General features: G+C 50.0%; 7 protein-coding genes across 7 annotated transcripts; 4 read left to right on the top strand and 3 right to left on the bottom strand.

Moving 5' to 3' along the window:
• Positions 1 to 439: 439 nt before the first annotated feature.
• VTN00DRAFT_5523 (uncharacterized protein) lies at positions 440 to 5398 on the top strand (the record flags this gene model as incomplete). The annotated part of the gene is made up of 2 exons (XM_069432063.1): positions 440 to 561; positions 919 to 5398. 2 exons carry the CDS (start codon positions 440 to 442, stop codon positions 5396 to 5398), a joined length of 4602 nt encoding a protein of 1533 aa, XP_069287960.1.
• A 790-nt stretch (positions 5399 to 6188) lies between these two features.
• Positions 6189 to 6398, top strand: VTN00DRAFT_5524 (uncharacterized protein; the record flags this gene model as incomplete). Its single annotated transcript, XM_069432064.1, has 1 exon — positions 6189 to 6398. The coding sequence occupies one exon, from the start codon at positions 6189 to 6191 to the stop codon at positions 6396 to 6398; it is 210 nt and encodes a 69-aa protein (XP_069287961.1).
• A 66-nt stretch (positions 6399 to 6464) lies between these two features.
• On the bottom strand, positions 6465 to 7268 carry VTN00DRAFT_5525 (60S ribosomal protein eL31; the record flags this gene model as incomplete). The annotated part of the gene is made up of 3 exons (XM_069432065.1): positions 6465 to 6671; positions 6777 to 6851; positions 7176 to 7268. 3 exons carry the CDS (start codon positions 7266 to 7268, stop codon positions 6465 to 6467), a joined length of 375 nt encoding a protein of 124 aa, XP_069287962.1.
• Positions 7269 to 7832: 564 nt separating this feature from the next.
• On the bottom strand, positions 7833 to 8795 carry VTN00DRAFT_5526 (uncharacterized protein; the record flags this gene model as incomplete). Its single annotated transcript, XM_069432066.1, has 2 exons — positions 7833 to 8668; positions 8741 to 8795. 2 exons carry the CDS (start codon positions 8793 to 8795, stop codon positions 7833 to 7835), a joined length of 891 nt encoding a protein of 296 aa, XP_069287963.1.
• Positions 8796 to 10246: 1451 nt separating this feature from the next.
• Positions 10247 to 12393, top strand: VTN00DRAFT_5527 (uncharacterized protein; the record flags this gene model as incomplete). Its single annotated transcript, XM_069432067.1, has 7 exons — positions 10247 to 10686; positions 10741 to 11076; positions 11133 to 11394; positions 11453 to 11554; positions 11606 to 11670; positions 11729 to 12285; positions 12344 to 12393. 7 exons carry the CDS (start codon positions 10247 to 10249, stop codon positions 12391 to 12393), a joined length of 1812 nt encoding a protein of 603 aa, XP_069287964.1.
• Positions 12394 to 14509: 2116 nt separating this feature from the next.
• On the top strand, positions 14510 to 15589 carry VTN00DRAFT_5528 (uncharacterized protein; the record flags this gene model as incomplete). The annotated part of the gene is made up of 1 exon (XM_069432068.1): positions 14510 to 15589. The coding sequence occupies one exon, from the start codon at positions 14510 to 14512 to the stop codon at positions 15587 to 15589; it is 1080 nt and encodes a 359-aa protein (XP_069287965.1).
• A 2519-nt stretch (positions 15590 to 18108) lies between these two features.
• On the bottom strand, positions 18109 to 21290 carry VTN00DRAFT_5529 (uncharacterized protein; the record flags this gene model as incomplete). The annotated part of the gene is made up of 3 exons (XM_069432069.1): positions 18109 to 18299; positions 18351 to 18563; positions 19148 to 21290. 3 exons carry the CDS (start codon positions 21288 to 21290, stop codon positions 18109 to 18111), a joined length of 2547 nt encoding a protein of 848 aa, XP_069287966.1.
• Positions 21291 to 21783: the final 493 nt, after the last annotated feature.

Here is a 21783-nt window from a genome sequence, read left to right on the forward strand (position 1 = left end):
TCCTGTGATCTGAAAGACTGATATTATCTGCTTCTACCGTGCAGTTGTAGGGAGATCGATATCATTTCCCTATTCTGCCGCGACGGAGCAATTCGTTCGCATAGCATCACATTTGTCGCCTTCAGGGTTTCTTGCAGACCGGTTTTCATAGCCGAATCGCCACCAACGCGACAGACGGTTGATAATTCTAATCCAGTCTTGGATGACGGGTTTCCTTTAGCGATAGAGCGGGAAATAACGCGCGCCAGGCTTGCGCTCGGGTCGTGGACGATAGACAGCGTGAAAAGAGGGCCACACAGAGTCTGTGTCGGGTCGAGAGACAATATTATATATATAGCAGATTGTCTATCTGCAGACTCTCAAGAACTGCTTTGCCTCTGACAGGTTCGACAGCGACGGGGTTGCAGCAGCAGCGAAGGAGCGCTGGTGTCGCGTGTCGATGTCGAAACGGACGGCGCAGGGTCCTCAAGGAGACAGGGACGTGGGAATCAACTTCAACATGTCGAGTACACCAGATGACAAGCCCCAGCGGGCTACCGCTGCGCAGATGGCGAACAGAAAGTAAGTGAAAAGAAGAGAGTTGTCAAGTGTCCCACATCCCAGTGACTGGTTGCTGGATGAAACTTGCCGTGGGAGCGCTCCCAGCGCGATGATGCCGGTGGCCTCATGAATGCACACCTCCCCATTCAGGCCATAACAATAGGCAGAGCGCGTCAAATCTGTCTATTGGCTTGCTTTTCCGGTGTTTTATTCTCCCACAGCCAATTCGCTTTCACTGCCAACACCCTGGCGGGCGCATATCACAAATTGCAACATACCCATTCTTTGTCTACCACACCACCATACTTTTCTCTACAGTCTTTCTGCATCGACGATCTCTCTTGTTTGTCGGAAGCACGTCTTCTAACAGGTTTTCAGAATCAAACAGATTAGCAGCAGACGGCGTACTGCTTCCGCAGCAGCGTCTACCACGCAGCAACAATTCAGTCCTTTCAACACCCTAGATCCTAATACTGTTTCCAACACGCCTGCAACACAATCTGGAGGCGCCACGAACGGGTTCACATTTGGACAGTCTCAAAGCTTTCCAGGAGCAGGTTCGAATCCCGGACAGCCAACGCAGAACGGAACACCCTTCTCTTTTGGCTCAGGCGGCTCTGCTTCTACATTTAACTTCTCAACTTCTTTTGACTCCAGTTCCAGTGTGAGCAATCCATTTGCCAATATGGGTGGAAGTGGAACCAATCAGACGTCTGGTGGAACTGGGTTCACGGGCTTCAAAGGAAGCATGTTCAATATTCCGCCTACTGGTAACCAGACTCAGAACCAGCCAACTACTCCTTCCACCGGCTTGTTTGGATCTCAGCCTCAACAGAATCCCTCTGGTAGTGTATTCGGTGGATTTGGCGGTAACACACCCGCAACTAGTGGTCCCCTGTTTCAAGCTCTACCGGCAACAACGGCCTCAACTGGCAGTATTTTTGGACAAACCACCACACAGACCGCTGCGCCTGCATCCAATCTATTCGGCCAGACGAATGCTGAAAAGCCTTCGCTATTTGGTCAGTCCACTACCTTCGGCGGCACGCCAAAGAACCAGACTTTGTTTGGCGCAGCTGCCGATTCGATGCAGACTTCACCTGATGGAAAGAAGGATGCTACTACGCCGAAATCTTCTATCTTTGGCAACACGAGCACCTCGCAATCTCTTGGGAGCTCGACTTTCGCCGCCTCTGGTCAGAAGCCGCTGTTTGGTAGCACAACTACAGAAAACAAGACTACCTTCTCCACTAGCCAGACTCCATCCAAACCGCTGTTTGGCGCAAAGCCAGCAGAGCCTTCTACCCCTACGACTACCGCGGGCAGTTCACTCTTCGGTGGAGTTACTCAGCCCGACGCGTCTTCTCAGGCAGCTCCAGCCACTGGTGCTACTACTCCGGCTACGACGGCAGCAGCTACCACCTCGGCCACTCCATCTCTCTTCGGGACGGCTACCCCGACTACCTCTGGCACGACCTTTCAGAATCCTTTCCAAACTTCTAACCTGTTCGCAAGCGCATCCAAGCCGCCGTCCACCCAGCCTGCTCCTGCATCTACTCCGTTTGGTACTAGCAACCTGTTCGCTCCCAAGCCTGCCCAGGATAAGCAGGAAGCGGAACAGAAGCCAAGCGATACTACTGGCGCGGTAGAGCCCAAGAAGGCCGAGGATGTTGCGAAGCCGGCAACGCCGGGCACTCCGTTGTTCTCGAAAGCCGACAATGCTGCTACCACCACTGCTCAGACTCCGTCCTCTACCACATTGTTTGGGAACAAGCCCACATTTAGTGCTCCTCAGCAGCCGCCTTCCACTAATTTGTTTGCTCCAAAGCCAGCCTCGACTCCAGCTCAGGACGCTTCTCAAACTACTCAAGGCAATCCATTCAGCGGTCTCTTTGCTTTGAAACCTTCGACTCCAGCTGCTTCTACACCGGAAAAGCCCCCGATTTTCCAGGCTCCGGCTCCATCTACCAATCTATTTGCTCCCAAAACATCTACCGCGGAATCCGGGGGGGTCACACAAACGACACAGGAAACCTCTGGAAGCAAATTCTCTTTTGGGGCTGCAGCCACTACCGGTGAAACTGCGAAGCAAACAACATCCACCACGTCATCCACAAGTCTTTTCGCATCTCCTAAGCCTGCCCCAGTCACCAATGGCCAGGACGCTCTCAAGACGGACAAGAAGCCGTCCGAAACTGACATGGCCGTTGCAACCACGAGCGCTGCTGAAGCAGACAAGACTTTGGCTCCGAAGGCACCCTTCGGGACACGAGGGCCTCGTGGACTCCCTGCCAATCTGAGCAAGGATTTGAGGGACGACGTCGAGCTGCTATACAGGGTTCGTATGTTAAACGAGTGTTTCAAGCGCAAAATATCAGAGCTGGACCCGTCGAAGGATGATTTCGATATTGTCGTGTTGTTCTATATGCGTGTTCGTGAAACCATTGGGGCACCCACTGGCGGATTCCGTACTACAACGTCAAAGCGTAAAGCGCGAGAAGACGAGGCAGACCACACTGATAGTGGCACTCCCTTGCAGAAGAAGACCAAGCCTGCCGAACCTGCGTCTGCTGCCACCACGCCAAGCGGACCGGCAGCTGCTGGAAAGACTGACAAGGCAGCTCCAACCCCGAACCCCTTCTCGAGTACCACTTTCAAGCCTTTTGAGACCACGCCGACTTCTACTCCTTCTAACAAACGTAAGGCTGTTGAGGATGAAGAAACCACTACCGGACCTGCTGTTGAGTCCGGGAAGCGCGCTAGAAATGCGGAGGAATCCGCTACAGCAAATATCTTCGCAAGCTCATTTTCGAGTTCCAAGGGCCCTGATTCTGCCAAGAAGGCGAGCACTCCTCAAACCCCATCATTGTTCAAACCATCCACTGCCGACTCCAGTAAAGCTACTGCTTCCCCGGCCGCGTCAACACCAACTCTGTTTAAGCCTACATTCACAACAGCTGAGCCTAAGGAGTCTGTGTCCACCTCATCTCCCGCTACTTCTACACCCTTATTCAAACCAGCTGCAGAGCCATCAGGCAATTCTACGAACGGAACTCCCGCTAAGAGCCCGTTCACTTTCAAGCCTCCTACCGCGGATAAGAGCACGGAGTCTCCGGCAAAACCCGCGTTTGAAATACCTAAGTTTGGCGGCGGAGCAGTCACGACTAACTTTTTCTCCCAATTCAAGGCCCAGGCTGAGAAGGATTCTGAGAAGGAGAAAGAGAAGCGAAAGGCAGAAGAGTTTGACTCCGATGAAGATGATGAAGCTGAATGGGAGCGCAAGGATGCTGAAGAGCGGAAAAGGAAGCGAGAACAGTTCGAAAGCTTTGCGAAGAAGCGTTCCAAATTTGTTCCTGGCAAGGGTTTTGTTTTCGAAGACGAAGCTGAGGCTGAGGAAACTCCTGTCGACAAGCCCTCTGTTTCTGCTGCTCCGTCAGCTTCGACTACTGGCTCGTCCATCTTTTCCAACGCAGAGACCAAGTCTCCTGCTAAGTTCAGCAACCCTTTCAGTCACCTGTCTGCGACTACTTCTGAGGCCGACGAGGACAAGGATGATGAAGCAGAGTCTACTGACGGTGATGATGAGAAAGATGATGTGCCCAAGGACCGTGAGGAAAGCGGCGTTGAGGAAGCAGGTGACGAAGCAGAACAGAAGGCGTCAACAGGTGCCGGAGAAGAGAGCAGCGACGATGGTGATATCACCAAAGCTCTCGAGAAGAAGTCGAAGGAAGCCGCAGCTGCGAAGAAAGCCGCTTCAGACGCGGAGTCTGCTGAAGAGTCGGGTGCAGCCACAACAGGCGGCCGCAGTTTGTTCGACCGCATCCAATACGATCAGGACGGCAAACCTAAACGCCAGGCTCCGGAATCTGAGGAGAAGAAAGATCCAGGAAATCCCTTTGCGTCCATTTTCGGAAACACCAAGTTCTCGTCGTTCAATGGAACGCCCTCTCCTAGCATCTTTACTCCCACGAGCAGACCTTCCTCCAGCCACGACGATGCTGCAACCTCCAGTGTTGGCACCACAACCATTTTCAGCTCCAGCGTGAATACAACAGGCGGTCTATTTAGCTCTTCGACACCCCCAGCGTCTGGTTCCACTAGCGGGTCGCTCTTCGCACCAAGCAAACCCGGCGTTACCAGCGACAACACCTGGAACCCCAACTCCCCGATCAAGTTCGGTACCACGACAGCTGCCGCTCCGCCGTCGTCTACTTCGACTGCAAAGCCTGATGCTGCCTCGACAACACCAGCTGCTGGTCCTCCGAAGCCATTTTCCACTCTTTTCGGGGGCCAGACAGGGTCCACGAGTCAAACTACCGCTGGTGCTTCCCAGCAGACGGGATTTGGGTTTAATTTTGGCGCACCAGCTCAACCAGCTGCTTCTCACCTTGCCACGTCCACGGGCGCCTCTGCCAATGCCAGCCGTTCCACCACACCCGGAATCACATCTGACACTGGAGCTGATGAGTCGGGAGACGGTGATGCTGCTCCAAACGATCCTCAGCTTAACCTTGCCCATAGCAGAGCAGGTGAAGAAGAGGAAGATATCGTGATGGAGACACGTGCCCGGGCCCTTAAGCTGGCTCCCGGTACTGGCTGGGAGAGCCAGGGCGTGGGTGTTCTCCGCATCTTGAAACATCAGAGAACATCTCGTTCGCGTGTTATCCTTCGCGCGGATCCTAGTGGGAAGGTAGTGCTTAACGCTTCCCTCATGAAGCAGATCAAATACACGGCTTCTGGTAACAACGTACAGTTCCTTGTCCCTAAGGCTGAGGGTGCCCCGGAGCAGTGGGCCCTCAGGGTCAAGAAAGAGGAAGTGAGCCGTTTGGCGACCACTATGGAGGAGTCCAAGGTCTAATGGCCCGACACCCCGTTCTACCCCTGGGTAATGTGGTTCTTTTTCCTCGTTGCATAGCCTTGTTCTGTGGCACCGGCTTGGTTGTTTCCCTTTCTGATCATGTGTGCACGGGTTCTTTGATGGCGATCAACCAAAAAGCATGCTTGCCGTGTTCTGGTCTCGTTTGCCCTTTTCAGCTCGTTTCGGAGTTTCTCCGTCTTCCAAGTCGAACTTCAACTGGGTCAACACTGAATCCTTTGTTTTCTGGAGGAAGGTTTAATTCGAATTTGTGTTATCTTTTCTCCACCTTTTCTCTAGCCCTGCCTTTTTTCTCCACTTTATTATTACAGGTTGGATATTGCGCATGGGGCTTGAAGAGCCATTTTCCAAGAACAGGTCTATTTGTGTAGCATTTGCAAGCGCGTCTGTTTGTCTGTGTCTGAAGTGCATTTTATCAAACGGAGCTGGGCGAAATTTAGCGTAGCGTGATTTGTCTTGTTTCAATAATGGCAGAAACTGTTCTTTTATCATTTTCACTATCTTAGTTGGTTATTATTCCCTGTCTCGGTTGTAATTATAGATTTTTAGTTATCGTCATTCTGAGATAGACGAGTTTTATACTGACTATAATGGATGCATCGTATAGTACCTATCATTATGGAATGGAGTCTAGTGCGCTATACGAGAAGAGTCATTGACCTCACTCTTACCACGAAGACCTTGTCGAGACTACCAGTTGAAGAAAGAGTGGCATTGATGGGATGTTATGAAGCTGTAATTTATTCGTATCATGCCCGAGGCTCATTAGTAAATGAGCAACACCCGGTTCTTTTCAAGACGGCTTGATTTTTTCCCCGTCATGAAAAAAAAAAACAACTGGCCACTCGGGCCATTTTTTGAAGGGTATTCTTTTTTTGTCAACAAATTTCATTCGGTATTCATCATGCAATTATTTCCGTTCCGAACCGAATGTAGCAACTTGTCAACCCGACAGACAAAAGAAAAACTCCCAACCAACTGAGTCACCTCTTCCTTCAGAATGAATTGATGAGATGAATTTATTATTCATTCAGATCAATCAATCCATTTAAGCGTCCTCGACAACGGTGGTCTGCAGGCCCTTGGGGTTCTTGACGTTCACAGCCTGGACGTAGGAGTAGAGCTTCTCCTTGGCGCCCTCCTCGTCGTTACGCTTGCGGGAGATGCGGACACGGAGGCGGAAGGGGACACCCTTGATACCGCACTCCCAGACCTTCTTGTTCAGCTGGGGGTCGAGGCGGACGTCCTTGGTGCCCTGTTGTTTGAAGAACAAACGAAGAGGTGAAGTGGTTAGTCCGTGTTTTCCACGATGATGTGCCTGGGATGGGTTGGGAGAGGCAGTAAAAGAAAAAAAACTTACCATAGCCTTCTCAGCGAAAGCACGGATCTCCTTGATGGCGCGGGGAGCGCGCTTCTTGAAGGTGAGACCGTGCACCTATTGCGAGAGAAAAAAAGAAGATAAATCAGTCTTCCGCCCGAATGCCTTTTTTTTTCATGTGTAGAAAAGTTAATTTTTTGTAATGTTGCGGCCATAGAGGTGGACTTCATCAAACTAATTCTTCTTCTTTTTTTTCCTTTGTCGCATTTTTATAATGTATCACTTGTGTATGTATGCCTGTGTTCTCCGTCCATGCCCTCATATAAATCGATTCGTTGGGAGGCTTTTCTTATCCGCTCCGCGACGCAGAACGATTTGGCCGCAACTTTTTCTCTCGGGAAGAGGGGTGATGATGACCGGTATTTCAATTTTTCAACGTACTCTCTTGTGCAGGTGGATGGTGTACTCGCGCGACACAACGTCGGCGATGGCGGAGCGACCGCCCTTCTTTCCGGCTTTGGCGTTGCTGGACATTGCTGTTCGAGGTTAAGAATTGTCAGTTCAGTCTTTCTTGCAGTTTCCAGAATTGACAAAGCTGTGTAAAAGAAAGATACTAACTGAAGGATTGACAGAGGTACTGGCTGTCGTTGGCTGAAACTGGTCGACTGTCGTTGCGGATGCTGAAAGTTGGTATCCTTTTTTCGAAGTCGAAATCGGCGGGTTGTCAGTGCGGCTCGCTTACCCAGCACTGCCGGCCGTGATTGGCTATTGGGATACGATCACGTGATTAATATACTTGTAAGCCCTTCCCAGGGCGGATAAAGTTACAGGGTATCTATCTTCAATTCGCGACATGCTTTTAGCATCTATGGACTTATACATGATTCGAAGTCATTCGTATATCATGGCTATTCGATCGGGTATTCCTCATGCTCCTGAATTCAGGAGCAACAATGCGTAGGAGCTAGGTAGACTTTGCAACTTCTGATTCGGGCTCGATAGCCCTGAGGCAGTGGAAACAGGACGTTTATCTCTCAAAATGAGCTCTAACTTGCTGCAACACTGAGGTCTAGTATGGCCTCATTGTCCGGAACGTTTCTACTCCTTAATTTTGACGCCCTGGCTCACATCAGGGTACAAATCGAACCTCCGCTGTGCGTAGATAGGAATGCCCTTCCTGGTGTTCTCGATTGTCTCGTTATCCAGTTCGGCGTAGATGATTTCTTCATTCTCTGCCGCTTCTTTCAAGATCTCCGCGTTCGGGTTTGCAACCAAGCTGTGGCCATATGCATGGTAGGTAGCACTCATGTCCCTTGCGGGACTGCACAGTGCGACGTAGACCTGGTTATCCATTGCTCTGGCCCGTCCCTGCAACGCCCAGTGCAGCGGACCAGTGGTCAGGTTAAATGCAGCTGGGTATACGAGGAGAAAGGCGCCCTTACGAGCGGCGATCATGGCCGCCTCAGGGAAGCGGATGTCATAGCAGATAGCGAGGCCAATCTTCCCGTACTCTGGTAGGTCGATAATGGTCAACTTCTCACCAGGCGACAGGACCTCGCTCTCCTTAAACCTGATTTTCCCTGGAATATCGATGTCGAATAGGTGCGTCTTGCGGTGAGTGCCGATTAGAGCTCCCGTTGGCGAGAAGACAAGAGAAGTGTTGTAGTATTTCTTGGTAGTAGGTTCCAGCTCTGGGATGCTCCCTCCAACAAGATACGACTTGGCCTCTGCTGCGATCGCAGATAAAGCATGGAATGTCGGCGATTGTTCTTTCGTAGGAGGGGAGGGGAGGAGCGTCTCCGCATACTTCGGGAAGTATTGTGTGCCATAGGGCGAGTTCCAGCACTCAGGGAGGACGATGAGATGCGCTCCTGCTCGTGCAGCTTCGAGGACCTTCGTGCGAGCATGCGCAAGGTTGACTGCTTTGTCGGCACCTTGAAGCGTGGATGCTGTTAGCTGTGACCGTTGCGGAAGCCTGGGCGACCAGATGCTGCGCAAGGACTTACCTGACGCCAACTGCACCAGGGCGAGCTTCAAAGGCTTTTTCAGGAGCGCTGCCATTGCGGAAGAGCTGTACAGAGCACTGCAATCGATATTCACACGGGATTCTCTGAACAATACCTGTGGCAGACTCGTGAATTGCTGGATCGACTTTCTCCCCGATCTCGCGGGGGAAGCATCGCCAATAGTGGGGGTTCCGCCTTCGGGATCTAGAGCGGAAGTCGGATTGCATCTCGGCAGTCCGAGAGACTGATACAGCGTTGGACAACACCAAAGTTTCTATCAATACTCTGCAGTCCAATGAGATGAATTAGTTCCACATGTTATTATTGTGTTTTAGCTATAGCTGCGAGCCAAAGTTTAAGATTCTTCATTGCAGCAGCTGCGACAGATGTCACAACAATGGATTTGAAGCACAAGCGTCCACGCATGTTGTGGCTCCGATACTTCTCTCTCTGGCAGTATTTCCGCTAATATTCTTTGGAGGTTATTTTCAGTGATATCAGAAAGGGAAACAGATTGACTGTCTAGTTGTTATCTCTGTCATGGACTAGACAAGATTGCCTGCTGATGTTAGCTGTCCTACCTCAGTAAGAGCTCTATAAGATAGTATTACCGAGTGAGTGTTCTGTCTACTTGTTGGTTCTATTTTTACAGCAGTAGTATCAACAGTATAGCAGGATTTTTTGGGGGTACCAGAAAAGGCTCTGTGATAATATAAGAAGTGTGCATGAACCAATCATGCAAGACAAGCATGTTGGTTCAACACCATCATCTGCAAGAGTTGGACTTCTCTCTACCTTAAAGAGAAGGTTGAGATTGGATTTTTTTTAATTGCTACCTCCGTATCTTGCCCGACTATTTTGCTGGTTTCAACATGGGCTTACATTATTGATGCCTCCGGCCCCAGCGGCTAAAAGTCTAACCCTTGTCACACAGCCTTTTTCTATCCAACTTGCCGCAAGGTGTCCCACGCAGGTTGTATTATCAACAACTAACCCCATATCACAGCCTTGCGGCATAGCACTTAGACTGTTAGAAAGCTGTCCAGCTAGTGCCCTCTATGTGATGCTCAAACTATTTTCAGGGTGGCGCAGCAGCTCAAGTTGTCAACACTGGGGAACCATTCCTGCTTCCGCGCTGGGTGACTCTTAGCCCTTGCATTTCATGTCTGACCAAGCGGGATGTGTGGGGTATTATTATTCTAACCATAGAGCATGTTTGCTCTTTAATAGTCCTCACAGCCTCCACGGAGATGCAGCTAGGCTTTTGGCCCCCAAAGACTCTTGGAAGACTCAGGGGTTCATGTCCCTGGCTGTCATGGGAGATTGTCAAAATAATAGCAATTTCCTTTTCTGAATAGAAGGCTACAGCTCTCACACAGGTGATAAAGGAGGGGAGTATTTGTAGGTGTGACATTTCTTTCTTGTTTCCACACATGTACCTTTTTTTTTCTAAGTCACCGTTGTACCCTAATCTATGACACCTTGAATTGGCTTCAGTTCTTAATTATGACATGGTTTGCTCTAATCACCAACCATGCTCACTGTGAGGAGTCAAGTCTAGCATACAATCTCCCTGAGTCCTTGGGACTGCCCAAAGCCAGACATCTTTCCGCTGCAAGCGTGCCCTCAAGGCTGAGGAGCAGGGCACAACAAAGCATCTTCTGTCATGAAACTGTATTTGAATACATCCATGAACCGGAAAATGGTCACGAGGACTTGGTCTTCACAGCAACATTGGTGGTCAAGTCACTGTCTCCTATACTAGTCCTTGAGGAATTGGAGAGTGATCTGGAAAATATCCTGTGCTCGGATTCTCAAATCAGTCTGGTATTTGACTCCATTGAGAATGTTAATGCGATCAGAAAAGTGGTCGGGACGAGTTCTGGCTTCGTGGTTGTAACCTCTCATAATGGCTGTAATTCAGAGGGCGAAAGAGCCACACATCAGTGAGTAGTGACCGGGAATTTCATTTCTTAAATCCGATATTGACAAATATTTAGGGTGCATAATGTCAATTTTGATACTACTGGTAGAGCAGTTCATATGAAGAAGACCAGTTGTGAGTGGCGCGAGGCATTCCACTCTATGCAAGTATCCTTTTCGCGCGGGCGGCCTGGGGTACAGAAGCGTGAACAGGCATTTGGGAAGAGGCAGCAGGACACAAGTTCCACAACGTCCAGAGAGATAACAGGGTCTGGGCCAACGCCCACCATCTCTTTTCCTTCAGTTCCTTTGGGAGCAACAGTGCAACCTTCTGCAGTCATCAAAGAAATCAACAAAAGCTTTATTGACAAGGACATCTTTCCTCCTCAATTCCCAGGAGCGGACCAAATTTTGTAAGTGAAATAAGAACTTTCTATTATAAGGCAGGAAAATTGACTATCTCTCACAGTCCGCAAGGTGTAACCATCTCATGCAAGAAGTGCACCTTGAGAGGCAATATCGAAATTACACAAAGCTCATTTAATCTCTCCGGATCTGACGACATTTCCGATATAATCAATAACACGATATCATTCTTCGAACATGGAAGTGTTGAAGTTGTTTCAACTGGCCTCTTCGCGCATGTTGAGCTTGGGGTCGACATCTCATTGACCCAGAACCTGCCATTGCTTCCAATGAATTTGCCCGCAATTCCTCTATCTCCTTTTGAGGTAAGTCCATTGCTTCGTAGAACAATTACGAGGATGAATTTTCAGATAAAATTATTAGATCCCCGGCGTCGTGGTTTTCGGGCCATTGATCCAGCCGGAGCTCGAAGCTTCAATTAATTTGGCTGAAGCTATGGAGTTTTCATATGGCTTCGATCTCTCGGTAAGCTTGCTGTGGAATATATCCTTTCCTTCTTGATATTGATCTCTGCAGGTACCCGATAACTCGAGGCTTAAAATCACCATCCCTGAACTATCGAATTCAACGTCATCTGGCTTGTAAGTCTATTCACCTCATTCCAAATATGCTCTGATAGGTTTACTCATTAGTCGATAGTAACGAGACAAAATTAAATACCTTACCATTGAAGTCGACCTCCGCACTCGTCTCTCTCATCACGAGCGTTACCTTCAAGCCCCAGATCCTCCTCGGAGTCAAGACAGCAGCTGGTGCCGTATCAGGAGGCATTGGAGGCATCCTGGAACTGCCAACGCTGTCTGTCAATATCACCCAGCTCAGCGGCGTCGACGAGAAATGTGAGAAGCCGTCGAATGCTGCCGAAGAGGGACTCGACTCAGTGCTGGACAACGTATTCGGGAATCTCACCAATATCGTGCCAACCATAGACCTGGTAGTAGGTGCTTTGGCGGATTTTGGGGTCGATGTAGCGAACTTCCAAGAAGGGGTTGCGACGCAGACCGTACTTCATTCGACCAACTACGCGCTCCCGACGGCATGTCTGGCGTTTGATCGGGACAGTCAATCCTACGGTACACCTGTCAAGGCTACCACCACCACAGCGTCCAGAACGGGAACAGGAGCTGCTGCTGCTGCGTCAACCTCCAGCAAGGAAGGTGGCGACAAAGATGGAAGATGGAGCGCGCCTGAGATGGGCATGTGTGATTTTGGGCTTGCTTGTTTCTATTGGATTTTATGGATGGGCTTAAGCAGAGACTGTCTACGCGGGCACGCAGAATTTCGATATATACCCGAGGACATAAAGATACAAACCCAGTTGACACGTTCGTACCTTCTATCTGTGTACTCAACCCACAAAAAATCAATCTTAGGGCGGGCGCTGTAAAGCGTAGGTGCTTCCTTGGTAAGTCTCTTATGTTTACCTAACTTCTCCATGGGGGTTTAGGCAATGTAGTTTGAATGCATGCACTAATAGTATGTGCTGTTGCAGTATTCTCCTGCAGGGTCAGCACTCACCGAATGTTGCACTGCTTTCAGTTTGTACCACAATGCTAAGTGCACCCCGTAGCATGCACTAGTGCTCGTAACATTTTCGAAGCTGTCCCTTGGTTCACTTAGCCTCGACCGTCCTTACTCCTCAAATCAAATCCTAGGATCCATCTCTCTAATTTTCCTTTCAAGCCACCATACTGTAGCGAGACTGTTACCGCTGCTGCGGGATGGTTTCCCTGCACTAAAGTGACAAAGCCTAAATCGTTTCCGGAGTCTCGGAGACCCGGAGATCTTGAAAGTTTCCTTGCAAGCTCCAATAGAATGTTAGTGTCGCGTTCAACGTGGCACACGGAAAGTTTTTGGGGACGGGCTAGAAGGCTTCCAGAACGGCGCCAAGAGCTAAGAGACAGCCACCCGTGGATGCGGAGGGTCGATCTTTGCAGCCCTACCCAGCCGATCCTGAGATCGATTGGCTGGGAATCGTTTTTCTGGTGCGCTTCTCTGCAGGATCCATGGCTCTCTCCGGGCCACTCCGTCCGGTTGGGCTCGGAAAAAAGATCCCAGGGTACGGAGAGAGGCGATGCGTTCAAAAAACGTCGAGAGGATTGGATGGTACGGGAATGTTGTACGGATATATCAACTTATTTTAGCCTCGAGTTGCACGGTTATTTATTCAAGAAGGTAGACGTGAATATAAAGCAGGAAGAAAGTTGAATGCGACGCTACATGCGAAGTACTCCGGAAGTAAACGTAAACGGTCAAGTGGATACGGTAGCATTCTCGGCATCCTGCAGGCCGTTCGAATAGAATTGTCAACAGTCCCGTCATTCACACGTCTGCTCTTCTTCGTTCTTGACCGCCGCTTGCCCCCGGTCGACCACCGGCTTTCGGGAAAAATATTTAGGTTGTGGCCAACACAAAAATCGCCTGGGTTGCATCCTTCTGTAGCCGATAGTGGCAACCGTCTTACGCCGTAACATACAAAGATCTAAGCGACGGACGGTGAACCTCTGGGTGTACCATGTGCGTGTGCTGTACGGAGTAGATATGCAATATAGACTGTACATTCCCTGGATGGGTAAGGGGCTAGAGAAGCTGTATTGTACCTAATCGTCAAACTGCACTAATGCCCCAACCCTGTTGGCCCTTTTAAAACGGAAGACTTTGTGTAGGTGGCTTATTCGTAGAAAAATCGGAGACCATGACTGTTAGAGGACCATAGGCTGACTGCAGTCGGTACAAGTGGCAAGACGTAGATCATGCAGACAGATCAGATCGTTGGGAGAAGAAAAGCCGTGGCGGAAGGGGGCGTTTGCCTAGAGAGACTTGATCGAAAAAGGAGTGCTTAGTCATCGCCCAGGAGAACTTGAAAGGACCGACTCAAATCCCAACGCAGATCCCTTTAATTGTACATCTTCTCGCCCGTTGCACCGGCGTTGAAAGGGAGGTTGTGGCGGATGGTCTCTCCCTAGTTTTCCAGCTCTCCCTGTTTAATACGCGCACTTAAAGGCTGCAGCGTTGCAACTATCGCCAAACGGCCCTCCATCGTCCGGAGCAGACACGACCGGCGCGCGATACGAACGTGCAAGCTGCTCCAATCGACCCGCCAAGGTTCGCGTGTCCGACTCTCCAGATCTGGCTTTTTTGGGAATTTGTGAATGCCATTGGCACACGCTGTTCTCTGTCTTTTTGTTTGTCTTGCATTCGAGCCTTCTGCGCTTCCTATCAGCGTCCTCGAAAGTTCAAAGACGGGGTAGCTAGACCCAGTCGATCATCCTCCTAATCCAGCGCCCGCGGCTGCTGGCTAAATTATTCAGCGGCTTATCCGACCCCCCTGCAGCTCACAGCAGGCGCTCGTTATATTGTTTCTGGAGAAAAGGGAACATCTGTTGCTCAAGCTCCGGATCGTACAAGCATTCATTCACCATGTTTGAAGACTTCTCCTTCTCTTCGCCCTCGTCGAACGGGTCAGTATGTCTGGCTCTCGATGCCGACGACAAGGTCATGATCGACTGCGATAGCTCCTTGATATCACCTCTTTCATCACGATGTCCGTCACCGCCGTTGATGCCCCGTTCTTCGAAACCTCTCCCTCATCATCTAAGTCGCACTCGATCCTCACAGTTTCGCTCCGCGCAGCCCCCGACGTCCATGCCGGCGTCTGAGTACAACAAACATCGTCTCTCAATCGGGACATTGACGAAGAAGCTCCACGCGCATACTCTGCAGTGCGGATCAGACGACGAGCACAATGATGAGATGGGCATCGCGCCTCGATCAATCCCTCGTTCGGTGCGGGAGACGACTCCGACGACATCAGCCCGACACGCGGGTTACGTCCTGACTCCTCCCGACACGGACCACGACGATGAGGGATACTACGAGTCTTCGTCCATGACCTCTGCTTCTCCGTCTGACCCGCAGTCGCCTTTTCTCAGCGCCATGTCAGTCCCGCAGAACTACTTCCCTCTAGACGCGGCTCTGGACTCCCCGTTCGAGCCCGTTGTGGACAAGAACAACCACCACGATGAGCAGCGGAGCGTCCGTCTCCAGCGACAACGCATCTCTCGTATACAGTGCAACGCTACATCCGGGATCGAAGCCATTCGGCTGGCTCTTCTCGCGGAGGATGAACCAGCGGACTTTGACAACTTCGGAGAAGATGACTACCATCCCAGTTCGCTTCCGATGTCACCGCCAGGGCGAAGGAGGTCCGTACTCCTCAACCGCAGCCGCTTCCGACAAAACAGCATCGTGAGCGGTAGTGGTTTAGGGGGCGACCTCTACGCAGCTACCGATCCGCGGGGGAGGAGGAAGAGCAGCGCCGGTATCATACACCATGCGTCGTCCCACAGGATCGACAAGAGCCACCATTATCACCAGGCATCTTCTAGCCGTGAAATGCTTCGAAAGAAGAGCGAACAGGGCCTACGGCGGAGAAGCATCGTCTGTGCTGCCCTGGCGGCAATGGAGGTCAATTCGTCGGACTGCTCTTCATACGCTTGATCTTGAATCCGGATCTTTTCATTCATTCATTCATTCGTTCGTTCCTTCCTTGCTTTCCTTCATTGTACAAAAAGCAACTTAATACTTTGTTAATACTTCTTGATGCGCTGGCGTATACAGGTTCTTTTTATTTTGGAAAGGGCTACTGTACAGTACATGTATATTAGTTTTTATTTTCTTATGTCCCCTATCTGTCACCACGAGAATGTACAATTGCTGGGTTGGGTTTCATGCAAGTATCTCGAGATTGGACTATTATTGCTCACTGCTTTGCAATGGCGATGTGGATTCATGTTGGTTTGTTTGATTGATATCAGTCTCCCTATCTCCTTGATTATTCCCGTTGCCGATAACGGGAGATCCGCACCACTATTAGTTTGCTCTCCACAAGCATAAAGCTCTTCATTATCAGATTTTACCTATTAAAGTAATATGCGGCAGCTCCCGACAGGAGAGAGAGAGAGAGATCAGAACAGTCGGTTAGGTACCTTAGGTAGGTTGGGTAGATAGATAGGGAACCATCCCGAGGTCCAAAAAGAAAAAGGGAGTAAACCTTAGCCGCTCACATGACCTTCCCTATCTTAGGTACCTAACTCCGTGCAGTATACCTAGGTAGCTAGAACCCACGAGGTGACAAGATGAAACACCGGAATACGGAGTACACAGTAGTACTCGTCAGCAGGTAAGCTTAGTTAACCATGTGATAATCTCAATACTTAATTACTATCTCCATGCACCATGACCTCGGGTATAACATCCCGCACGGCAATTGCTTAGCGAGGTAGCCTAGGTACCTACTTAGGTAGGTATGTACCTAACCTAATCTTCCAACCGAGGATACTTAGGTACTTAATAAAACGTTGCAGCAGATCATAGCTAAAGCCTAGAATAAAAGCCTGAAGAGTAAGAGTTAAGATAACTCCCCCCCCCAGTCTTGGCAAAATTTATAGTACCTAAACTAGTGGAAACCATTCGCGGACTACGAATTCTCTATTGTAAATAGAAAGGGTCAATCTTGCTTGGATGATAATTGATAATTTCGAAACGGCCAATCGACGGATTGGACTTCTTGAGACTTGAGACTTACTGACTTTTTAATATACAGTAGGGCAAGAAAGGGGATACGGGATACGATTACGGGGGTTACTTTTGTCTTACTTTTGTACGGAGTACCTACCTGGTAATGGGGAGCACATACGCACACACGCGCGCGCGCACAGTTAGGAGTACTCCCACCTAACCTAACCTAACCTAACCTAACCTGTGGTATAACAGATGACATGATGGTAAAGCAAAAGCATCTTGCACACATTTTATTTTACATCTTGACCATTTCCAAGGAGATGATCATCGCTTAGGCGCATACGCCCGAGATGAAAAAGATCACGAAGAGTCCTCAGCAGGGTGCTGCGACTGTTGTGCTCGCTTCTATTGGGAAGGAGGAGGAGGAAGAGGGGAAGGGGTGCAAAAGTATCTTGAGAATCGTAGGGAAAGCGAACTAGTGAAGGAGGGATAGAGTGTGATTGATCCGGGGTATGAGCCGTGTATATTCGATGAATGGAGTGCGAAGAGGTTGTGGGGTGGGGCTGTGAAGATGGCAAGGTTGGGCTGGAGATACCTGAGAATAGGTAAGTATTCGACGAAGGGGGTGTGTGAATTAGTAGTTATCCTTGTTCAGAACTCCAACAATACATAAGTCACTGCCTATTCGAAGATGTGTCTCGCACTTTACCATGTTTTTAGGATAACGCTGAATCCTTTCTCCTTTGGATGACGCTTAGCACATTGTAGGAAATGACTATTTAATATCAAGGTATTATCGCTAATCTTGCCGCTACCCTAAAGCAGCGCGGGAGTCTGCTGATGCTTCTGAGAGAAGTCGTGGAGCCATCCTCTCTGAGTTCTCTGGATCGAGGGTATGCCATTTGGTGGAAGTACAGCATTGTGACAGAAAGTATCTTCAGTTCAATAGGTTCACATGTCAAGCATATCATTACTGATTTATGAATCATGAAAAGTACTGGTGATTTATGATCTTAGATGTCAGAGGTTTATGCTTAATATGAGCTTGATTCAGACAATCCTCTGTGCTTTACTATTGAAAGAGCATAATCCATTTTCTCATAGTGAAGTACTCATTGACAAAGACCGACCTAGCCAGGCAAGAGGGTATTGAGCACCATTAATGCAGGAGAGAGAACGCCAAAATCCTGTGCCCTCTGACCACTACTGCATGCTTCCATAACAAAGGAGGTATTCATAAACCGTCACCAAAGCCGTTATCATTAGAAACAGCAAGCCGGACGTATCCATAACCATTTCCAGAAATCGTGACCAGACAACATCAGACCCTCCTTCCCATTTCCCCGCTTCCATCCCCAGATCCAATCCCAGATAACCACGCGAACACAGAACAAACGAATGAAGACAAAGTTAAGAGCTGAAGTTCTCTCAGAAGTTAGCAACATATGCTGATCACTGACCTTCCATGTAGAGGACAAATAAGTCTCACTGTATTCTCAACCTGCTCTCACCACAAGGACCACCATTGTCGGAACGAACACAGCCGCCAGAAGAGCAACAAAGTACACACCACACATCCACCTCGCCAGCCTCCTCTCCCACTCGTGGAACAAGTCCACAATACCCCTGGAGTGCCACTTCATCAGGCGGTCGGGGCCAGAGGCCCCTAGGCCGATGAGGGCGACGACTATTCACCCAACAAAAGGCAAGCGTGATAGGACACCGAGGAGCACTCTACCCAGGCGCCTCTGGACAACGATGTTTGACATCGTCCACGCTTGAGCGTGGCGCTGTGGCACCTGGGAGAGATGGGGAGGGTCAGGGAACATGTACCTCCCGGACGAGGACCAGTACCAGAATGCTGGGGGTGAGCCAGCTGTCTCTTCGTCACCGTTGGCGGCAGTAGTATCTTGTCGGATATGGTTGGACCTTTGGAGGTCCCGAATCAGCACTGAAGCACGTGACCGAGCAAGGTCGGCCAGGGCAACAGTGTCCATGGCCCGTAGACGCTCTCATATCTGAACGTCTGACGGCTTCTGCTTAGATGCCGTAGCGAAATGGCGCGTGACGGAATTTGTTGCGGTACTGGGGACGGCGGGCGGCTGCCCCGGGATTGTCATTTGACCAATCCCAGGGGCTTTGTTCTCCTTTTTCTGTTATTATCAGCGAATCTCCCTCCACGGCCAAGTGTGGATTGTTGTGCTGTTACGTTGTTGGACAGAATACAGACTTGAGGAATTACGATACAGAGAAATTTGAGATGACACATCTTGAAACCTTTCGCGGTAGTAGTCTTGAGAGAATGTGTTTTCTTGGTACGTATGTACATGAAAGGGAACGGACAAAGGCGGAATCCTCACGGATAGAGGTCACGGTAGCCCAATTGAAAGAAGTGTCTTGTCTTGTCCCTGGCTGGGGAATGTGTGATTGAGAAATTGACAGTGACTGGGTTGGATAAATCTCTCAAGGCTCACAGAGTTCATTCATTCATTTATTTCTTCAGGGTGCAGCTCTGTTCAACAAAATTGAACTTACAGTTGGTTCTGTTGGCCAATGGGCTCGAGCCATGGCTGGCCCAAGGGCGAGCAGGCTCAGGGCCGTCGCTGGTCGACCCAGGCGGAGAGAAAGGGGAGCCAGTCTCCGCACTGGGGGAGTTGTATTCTGCAAGAAAATCAGAGCGTCCGTTGTCAGGGCCACGCGGAAGACAGCGGGAGTTTGGCAGAGCTCTGCGAGTGGGAAGAAGATGGACGGCGTAGGAAGGGGGAGGTGGAGGAGAAAAAGACAAAAAGCGCTGAGGAGCAGAATTTATAGGAGTCCAGCTGGTTGTTTCCTCTTGTGCCAAACTTCCGCGGCTGGAGTAGTTGGCCAGACTGCTGCCCGTCGCAGCCTGGCCCAGATAGGGATATCCAGAGCGAGGACCCGCGTGTCCGGCAAACGTGCCAAACGTGTCTGAACGAAGATTCTGACTTTCTGTAATCGTCTCCCAGTCTTGTTCATCTTCTCCCGCTGATTCACTCTGGTGTGCCTCCAAAACATGTCTCTGGTCCTGTCCCAAAGGGAGCCTGTTTTGTCGAATCCGGCTATGCAAAGAGTTTATGCTTCTTATGTTTCTCAGTGTCGAGCGCAATCTGAAATGAGTTCTCAAAGTGGAGGATGAAGTACGTCCACCCAGGTGCTGACTGGGCGAGGTTTGGCTTCCCTCAGGTCCATGATCCTGTGGCTGACTTGACAAGCTCTGAAGCCTACCAGCTCCTGCTTCAATACTAGCTTCCGGAATCTCTGTTAGAAATGTTGGGAGCTGCTCCTCGATACTGGAGGGAAAATGATGAGTGGAAGCTTGCGTGTCGATACTTCGACGGTCACGACGGGCATGTCCTGACTGACCCGGTACATACGCGTCAAGTGTCCCAGCCGAGTTCACGTATGGGATAAATGCACTCGTACGTGTTCCATCCTGGTCGACAAATGGACTATATTGGACATTATGACCAGTGGCATTTGGCATCGCGTGCTGCCTCGGCTGGGAGTTACCATCAGCCCAATCGTCCTCATCTATCGCGGGTCCGGGCTCTCCGATGTCGTTCTCTGAGCACTCAGATCGATTGCTTGGCGTTACGGTATCGGTGTACAGAGATGGCGAAGAATCAGATCTGAGAGCAAGTTGAAAGGGATTCGTGTAGTCGGTGCTTTCGGCATTGAGGCGTTCTGGAACTGAAGGAAGAGGAGCTTCTGGCGTCTCGCCAATCAAGTCAACGCGGGCCTTTCTCTGGGTTTCCTCATCAATACTCCGGCCTTGAGAGTCAGTCTCTTCAGCGTCAGAGTCTGGAAGTTGGAATTCTGGAAGCGCCGAAACTCTGTGTCGACGACGTCTATCATGGCGATGATCAGCAGGGGCTCGAACAGAATCATTGCCAAAGCACATTCTAGACCCATTCACAGACCCCTTCCGGATAGCATCATTGATCGCAGTGGACTTCTCAACCCGGCCGCGAGCGCCGTGGAAATTTGGTTGATATCGGTTTAAGTCCCGACTGAGTGGACGAGCAGTTTGGCAAGCCAGATTGTTCTGATCTCTATCACACAACTCGGAACTCACACCTGGTCTGAAGTCACCGGTTTTCGACAGCCTCTTGTTCTTTGAATGAGGACTTTTAGTACGGCGGCGCAATTTGGATCGAGGTGGACGCAATTTGTTGGATTGGCTATCTTTGGCAACATCGGCTTGTTTGAATGGCTTCACAAAGAGTTTAGCGAACTTCTCTGTCAGACTCTTTATACTGCCTAGCGGAGTCTTGCTGGACCGAGTATGAGTACCCGCCGTGGCGTCAGAAATTGGAACAGTTGCGTCACCTTCTACCATCGCTGGTGTTGGCCCTGCCGACTGAGAACTAAAAGGGAAGGCCTGTACCTGACCCGGCTGGTTGTAAATGGGCCCTGGACGGATCAGATGAGCTGGTGTACGCGGCAGATCTCTACAGCGAGGAAGATGCGCGAATGGGTCATCAGAAGTCATCCCGGGAGAAGGAGATGGTATTTTCGGACCCTGAGCTCGAGGAATAGAAGTGTGCGCAGTTGGAAGATCGTCGAGTAGCCATCTCAGAGGAGCAGTCGGTCGTCGCTGTGCATCTTCAGGCTGCAACTTCGATGGACGCATCGGAGGATCTTCGCCAGACAACATGGTGCTTGCTGAGATAGCCGATGTTCGTTGCACTTCAGAGGAGTTGTAAGACTGACACCTAGTGTCAGGAGCTGAGAGTATTCGAGCAAGTTCCAGAGACTCCCGAGGATTTATGATATCAAACAGTACACCGTCGTGATGGAGAGTTGCTGTTAACTTTTTCAAATCCAATAGGATTGTATCTGAACAAGACTTGCTGTGAGAAGAAGATAAAGAGTGACGTGGGTCTGATATATTCTGAACTCGGTCTTGGAATGTGTTCTAACGCGTTATTCAGCTCACGGTCACGAAAAGGAGACGAGAAGGAGATGTTATCAGAAATAATATGAGGGTGCGGTCATGGGATCAGCTTACCAGTAACTGTGTGTTTGGTATACGACGCGTCGCAGTCGTCTCAGGGGGTGTCACGCACAGCTCTTCTGGATAGGGAGAAAACAAAGCTGCACGAATGAGCTGTATTCCTTTTTATCCTTTGATAATATTAAAAGGAACT

The sequence above is a fragment of the Thermoascus crustaceus genome (assembly GCF_041956765.1).
Source record: "Thermoascus crustaceus strain CBS 181.67 unplaced genomic scaffold VTN00scaffold_3, whole genome shotgun sequence".
Classification (NCBI taxonomy): domain Eukaryota; kingdom Fungi; phylum Ascomycota; class Eurotiomycetes; order Eurotiales; family Thermoascaceae; genus Thermoascus; species Thermoascus crustaceus.